Source organism: Gymnogyps californianus, unplaced genomic scaffold, assembly GCF_018139145.2.
Source record: "Gymnogyps californianus isolate 813 unplaced genomic scaffold, ASM1813914v2 HiC_scaffold_31, whole genome shotgun sequence".
Lineage (NCBI taxonomy): Eukaryota > Metazoa > Chordata > Aves > Accipitriformes > Cathartidae > Gymnogyps > Gymnogyps californianus.
This window is the reverse complement of record NW_026114191.1, coordinates 1218622-1225626: the sequence shown is the minus strand read 5'-3', so window position 1 is coordinate 1225626 and position 7005 is coordinate 1218622. Positions and strand designations below refer to the sequence as shown.

The following is a 7005-nucleotide window of genomic DNA, read 5'->3' as shown; positions in this document are numbered from 1 at the left end:
ACCTCAGAACCACCCCTGGGCCTTCAACTTGGAGGGGGTTCACCTGGAAAGGAGAGCCCAGGAGGGAGCTAAGAGGCAGGCTGTGGGAGGGCTGACCAGGTGCCTGGAGGCCAGGACAAGGAAGGAAGCAAGGGATTTAAAAGTGCTGCGAGGATCAATTCCAGTGAAGGAGGGTCAAGGCCCCCTGTCAGCTCTAAGAGGACCTTCTAGGAGCAAGAGTGGAAAGACACCCAAAGAGTGGTTGTCTAAAGCAAGGGCAGACAAATTCCCAGTGAAGAGTCCATGGGACATGGGAATGCACCACAAGGAGAAACTCCTTGCTGTCCACAACCACCAGGCATGTATTTAAGAGTCACAGGTGGCATTCAGCTGCCCTGATGACCAAACCAAAAAGCAGGAGCTTCAGGGTCCAGGCCATGGCCTTTGAGGTGGTTAAAGCTGGATGCAATGAGCTTCAGGGGTAATGCAGAGCTGTCTGAGGCAGTGCCTCCCAGGCTCGCCTTACAGCCAAGCGAGTGGAGGAGATGTTCACCTGACTTGCCTTGACTGGTCACATACAGCACAGGAGGATTCTTGCCCCATAAACACCTGCAGTGCCTGCAGAAAGAGGTTGCTCTTTTTCATGGATTCCTCCCTGCAGGCACAGATATGCTGCCTTGCTCTTCTCCACATTCATCCCTGCTCTCCAGAGAGCCTTTCCCCACGTAAGCGTGTCTGTGCTGGCCTGGCCGCCTGTTCCTGCTTCCCTCCCCATGCTCCCTGCAGGGCCCCAGGCTGGCGGTGCACTTTGCAGAGTGAGGGGGCTGTGGTGTCCTTTGGCCACGGGGTGAGCCTGCACTGGCCATGCTGGTCAGGGTACCGAGCAGAGCCAGCTGGATGGGGATCACTGCTGGTGAGCCCCTTTTCCAGCTTCCCTTGATGGCTCAATAGCCAAAGATGGGGCTGGGCAGGAGCAAGGGGAGTCGGCAATGTCACAAAAGGCAAGGGAGGCCTGCACTAGATCTTGTGCTACCAAGAAGGGAATACTTGGTCCAGCCCTCAGTCCCTAACAGATCCCCCTGGGACTCTGAGCTTGTCTCGCCGAAGCCATTAAGAACATCAGAAGAACAAAAGTCCTTTTGAGAGAGTAGCTCCTTGGGTGTATTCCAGCTTTGGAAGAGGCATCTGGCCTTCTGGCCTGCCCTGAGGAGCCTTTTTGGTGACGGTGGTGCTAGCAGGGAGGCCAGCTCTGACACAAGGGGCGGCTCTGAGAGCCACAGACTTTTGGTGATTTAACTCCTTCTGCATGCTGAGGCTGGTCCCCCAGCTCCAGAGAAGATTTGCAGGGATGGGAGCTCAAACTCAGGATTTTCTGCTGGCTTCTTTATTTATGCAAGGAAACTGCTTCCTTAGGTACATTAGGATACTTCCTCAGAAAAAAACATGTTGAACGTCAAGAATTGGGAAGCATACTACTATTTATTTGCAATTAATATTATCACAGACAGGTATAAATCCCAAATACAAAATAAAGAAAAGAACAAAAGATAGTCCTGACTTTTCTTGAGATACCCTGGGAGTCACATAAAGATGATGGATTCCTTAATGACAAAGAAATAGTCTGTGTTCAAAGAGTTTCTTCAGAGCATCCTTGAGCTCCTGGTTCCTCATGCTGTAGATGAGGGGGTTCACTGCTGGAGGCACCACCGAATACAGAACAGCCACCACCAGATCCAGGGATGGGGAGGAGATGGAGGGGGGCTTCAGGTAGGCAAAGATCGCAGTGCTCAGAAACAGGGAGACCACGGCCAGGTGAGGGAGGCACGTGGAAAAGGCTTTGTGCCGTCCCTGCTCAGAGGGCATCCTCAGCACGGCCCTGAAGATCTGCACATAGGACAGCACAATGAAAACAAAATATCCAAAGAATAAACAGACACTAACCACAAGAAGGCGAATTTCCTTGAGGGAGGCATTTGGGCAGGCGAGCTTGAGGATCTGGGGGATTTCACAGAAGAACTGGTCCAGGACATTGCCTTGACAGAGTGGTACTGAAAAAGTATTGGCAGTGTGCAGCACAGCATAGAGAAACCCAGTGCCCCAGGCAGCTGCTGCCATGTGGACACAAGCTCTGCCACCCAGGAGGGTCCCGTAGTGCAGGGGTTTGCAGATGGCAACGTAGCGGTCATAGGCCATGACAGTGAGAAGAAAATACTCAGCTGACACAAAAAAGAAAAAGAAACAGAGCTGGGCCATGCACCCTTGGTAGGAGATGGCCCTGTTGTCCCAGAGGGAATTGGCTATGGCTTTGGGGAGAATGGTGGAGATGGAGCCCAGGTCGAGGAGGGAGAGGTTGAGGAGGAAGAAGTACATGGGGGCGTGGAGGCGGTGGTCGCAGGCTACGGCGGTGATGATGAGGCCGTTGCCCAGGAGGGCAGCCAGGTAGATGCCCAGGAAGAGCCAGAAGTGCAAGAGCTGCAGCTGTCGTGTGTCTGCAAATGCCAGGAGGAGGAACTCCGTGATGGAGCTCCTGTTGGACATTTCTTCACTGTGGGCATGGGGCCTGTTGAAAGAGGTGAAGACATTGACAAGTTAAGTCACACTTTTTTGAGCAATCCTCTGCTGTTTCCCAAAAAATCCCCTCAAAATTACTTCTCTTTCTTTGGGGGAACTTTGTTCAGCTCTTTTTTGTGAGCTCAGGTTTGTGCTGCTGAGTGAAGGCACTTCCTGTGAAGGGGCAGAAGTGAATGTGTTTCACATTGCTCTCAGCCTGAACACTGCAGAGACCTGAGGGACAAATGGGCTCCCTCTGCCCTAATGCACAGTCAGGAGAGCTGCTCTGCCCATGACTGAACAAGTGCCCTGTGCTTATTACTCCTTTCTCTGTCGGAGGACAACCTCACTAACAACATACGTGAAGAAGAAACTGGACTTTAGTGACCTCAGAGGAGTCCAGTTTCAAAGTCCCTTTCTCCAAACTCTTCTCTCTTTCCCCATGCAGCTGAGCAGAGAGTGATGCAGAGGGGTGGCCTGGCTCTCTGCTGCCTGGAGCTGTCCCTGCCGCGAGCTCTCTGTCCCCAGGTCTCCTCCCTCTCAGTGCTCACAGAGCCCATCCCACCCGCTCTCTGCTCAGCTCGGCCCTGCAGACCCCTCCTGGCAGCAGGGCACTGCCCAGGCCCATCTCCCTCTTAGCAGGTCCTAAGCAGTAGGGCAGATCAGCACTGGTGCTGCAAGCAAAGGTGATGCTGGTGCTGCCTGGAGGCAGAGGAGTGGGGGAAGGCACTTTAGGAGGCTTCTGCAGATGTGCTGATCCCTCCGTGTAACAGTTCAGGAGTCTCAGTGCGTATTCAAACCTGACATCTCCTTTCCCTTTTCCCTTAGAAGAAAGGTGAGATCACAAACCCTGGAAAGGTCTTCATCCTTAAGGTAGCCCCAGCCTTGACCTGCCTCTTGAAATACTGCCTCTGCCAATGTCGTGGGGTGATCTGGAGCTGTGAGCAGCCCTGACCCATGCAGCACCCTCTCAACAGCAGAAGGACCCTGCCCTGACAGGGGTCGCTCCTTCCACCCACAGCTTCTCCCCACAGCGCTGTGGGGAGCTCCCCGGGCAGGCTGAGTGCTGACCCTGGCAGGTGGCAGAGCCCCTGCCCCAGCACACAGCCCCCTGGGGTGCAGTGACCCTGCTTGGAAGGATAGCCCTGGGCACCCCTGGCTGCACACCCAGCTTCACACCTCTGCAGCCGTCCCATGGAGAAGGCAGCCATCATGTCCTGTCCCTCTGATGGTGCAGCAGGGAAGCCCTGCTCTGGAGCACCTCCTCCTCCTCTACACCAAAGAGAGATCCCGCAGGCTGTGGGCTATGCCAGCTTTAGGAGATCCCTCCATGAACTGCAGCTGCGTTGCCCTGCACACAGAGACTTACCGTGTCAAGGGCTGTGAAGATTTCTCCTCCACTGAGCTCTCAGCATCCTCCCACTCCGAACTGCCCTTAACCTCTCTCCTTCTCACATGTCTCCCGTCGGTGCCTGCAGGCAGTGCCCTCAGCCCTGCTGCGCTTTGCAGAGGAGCTGCTCCTGGGCAGAGCTGTCTTTCTGCAGCGCTGCCCACTTGCCATGACAGCTCCCTCCATCCCAGGAGCCCAGCCCAGCTCAGCAGCACAGGACCAGCTCAAGGTGACATTTTAATGACCCCTCTGGTGGGTTTGGTGCTGACTCCATGAACCTCAGACAGTGAGAGGAAGTTGAAGAAACCTCTCAAGACGTCAAAGTCAGATACAAACTCCAAACTTTCAAGGAGCGTTAATGGGTCCCACTGAGGACCATTACTGACAAAGCCTCCCTGGGGTGTGGTTAGAGCAGAAAACTGGAGGCAGTGATGACAGGGAGGAAAAGGAAAGGAAAAGATGGCTCTCATGTTGACTGAACCTGGATGTGTTCTATTAAGTCAAAGAGCCAAGCCCTGACCCGCAACCCTTGGGAGAGGAGATCCTGTCTCTCACACATTGCTCAGGGCTCTTCCTGGGGCAGTGTCATGTGGGGATGTGCAATGCCTAGAGCAGGACTGCTGTATGATTTCTTCCAGGCTCATGGGTTGCCATGAGGAGGCAATGAAGTCCTGGTGCTATAATGGTAAGGTGTCTCCTCACAGGCATCAACTGCACAGAGAAGAGCCATAGCCCAGGAGAGCAACAGGCTTCCAGCCTTGCCAGAACCTTCAGATCTCTCAACCACACGTATCCCACACCTGCACCTCTTTCCCTGCAGGCTGGTGATGTCCGCCCTGCTCACCAACCCTGGTCTCACCTGAGCGTCTTCCTACCCTTACTGAGAACTCTCCATCCTCACAGAGTGCTCATTGAAATACAAAGCGTTGGCTAATCCAGACTCTCTCTGGGTGGTCTATTGTAACACAGAACTGCACTTGGAGTGGCATTTTCTCCTCATCTCCAGTCTCAACCTCCCAAGCTCCCTTTGTGGCATTTTTTCTTTCCCATGATGTTTCCCAGTTTGGAGAAAAGCTCCACCATCTCTGAAACCACCCTGCAAGCAGTCTCAGGCTACTCCTACACTGCCCTGAGCCTCTCTGCCGCTGGGCAAAAGGGCCAAAGAAGCCCAGGTCTCTCAGCCCCTCCACACAGGGTATCGGCTTAAGGCCCCAAACCCCACCTTGCCACATCTCCTCTGGGCACTCTCCAGCTCCTCCCATCTCCATCAAAATAGGCAGCCGATAACTGGGGCAAACCCGTGTGTGTGGGTCCCCACCAGTGCTGTGTCAAGGGGCAGAATGACTCCCCTGGTCTGGGTGAACATGCTCATCCTACTGCAGCCCCGTATGCAACTGCCCTTGTTCCTGGTGAGCATAAACCACTGGCTCGTATGGCGTAGTTCCCAGGTCCTTCTCCTCAGAGTCACTCCAGAGGTTTCTGTTGGCCACACCGCTGAGTTTCTCAAGGTCCCCCTGGACTGAAGCTCCATTTGGCCAGCTGTTCATGTTTGTGTGCAGGTGGCTCCCCATGCTGGTGGTGCAGTCTCACAGATAACAGCCTGAGGAGCTGCAGGTCTCTACAGAGCCAGGTAGGAATTGCCATGAACACAATCTCCAAAACACCAAAGGAGAGTACAAAGCAAGCAAAAGCAGGGTCAGCGGAGAAAGGGTAAATGAGGGTTGGGCTGTTTGTATGCAAGGCTGTGTTAGTGGAAAATGTATACCTATAGAGACACACAGACACTAGGGATCCCTCCAGGAGCTGGTCTGAGACCCTGTGTCTATGTGGGAGCTGGCCCCACGATCCCCTCATTCCCCCTGATCCCCCACGCACAGACAAACACACACATGCAAATGGCTCTCTCCAGCACAGCAGCACAGAAGCCTTGAGGCTGGAAGGCAGCCAGCTGCCACTTTGTCTGGGCTTCCTCTTCCTGCTTGTTTCTTGTCAGGAGCTCCTTTGTCATCCATGCCAGCCTCCTGCCACCTTTGCTTGACTTTCTGCATGTGGGGGTGGAGCATTCTAGAGCTTGAAGAGGAGATCCTTGACCATCAAAGAGCACTCTGCACCTCTCCTGTCTGCAGGGCCGTGTCCCATGGGATTCTGCCAAGCAGGTCGACCAGCAGACCAAAGCCTGCTCTCCTCTAGTCCTGTTCTTGGCCTTGTTCCCTTTTCTCAGGATCCTACACTCTGCTTTCTCATCCCTGACTGTTACATCTCTGAGCAGTTCTTCCTTGTTTGTAAGTAGGAAGTCCCGCAGGGCAGCTCACCTCACTGGCTCTTCTTGTTGCCACTCTGCTCCCATGAGGGAGTGGTCTTGGGGGCAGCGAGGGAACTTGCTAAAACTCCAGTGTGAACTGGAGTCAAAAGGACGGTGACCTGTGGATAAGTTGACACTGGAGGTACATCAGCTGTACCTCAGGGGCGGTTGCCTCTCAGTAAGCCCACACCAGAACAGGTACAGCCCTGTAGGGACTGGGACGAGTCACCCCCACCAGAGCAGGTACACCTCTGAAGGACTGTGGCCTGTGGATAGAGCCACACTGGAGTAGGAACAGCCACAAATTTCCTTCTCTTGCCCAGGCGGAACAGTCCCAGTTCACTCAAGCTATCCTCATGTGAGAGATGCCCTTTGTGGCCCTTTGCTGGACTCCCTCCAGTTGTTCCATCTCTCTGTTGTCACTGGGGAGCCCAGACATGGACACAGGCATTCGTCATAGCCAGCATGAGTTCATGAGGGGAAAGTCCTGCTTAACCAACTGAAGTTTCTTTCATGACAAGGTCACCCATCTAGTTGACCAAGGGAAGCCAGTAGTTGTGGTGGTTTTGGATTTTAGCAAAGCTTTTGATCCTGTCTCTCCCACTATCCTTCTGGATAAACTGTCCAGCACACAGCTAAACAAGTCCATCATATGCTGGGTGAGCAAATGGCTGAGAGGTCAGGCTCAAAGGGTTATAGTAAATGGGGTTACATCGGGCTGGCAGCCAGTCACCGGCAGAGTTCCCCAGGGCTCCACTTTAGAGCCAGTGCTCTTTAATGTTTT

At 53.9% G+C, this 7005-nt stretch overlaps 1 protein-coding gene across 1 annotated transcript; it reads right to left on the bottom strand.

The window, feature by feature from the left end:
- Positions 1–1581: 1581 nt before the first annotated feature.
- Positions 1582–2532, bottom strand: LOC127028287 (olfactory receptor 14J1-like). Its single transcript, XM_050914012.1, has one exon. It carries the CDS (start codon positions 2515–2517, stop codon positions 1582–1584), a length of 936 nt encoding a protein of 311 aa, XP_050769969.1. The 5' UTR covers positions 2518–2532.
- Between the last annotated feature and the right edge of the window lie 4473 nt (positions 2533–7005).

Coding starts and splice junctions, on each gene's coding strand:
- LOC127028287 (XM_050914012.1), bottom strand. CDS start 2,517: ATGTCCAACAGGAGCTCCATCACGGAGTTCCTCCTCCTGGCATTTGCA.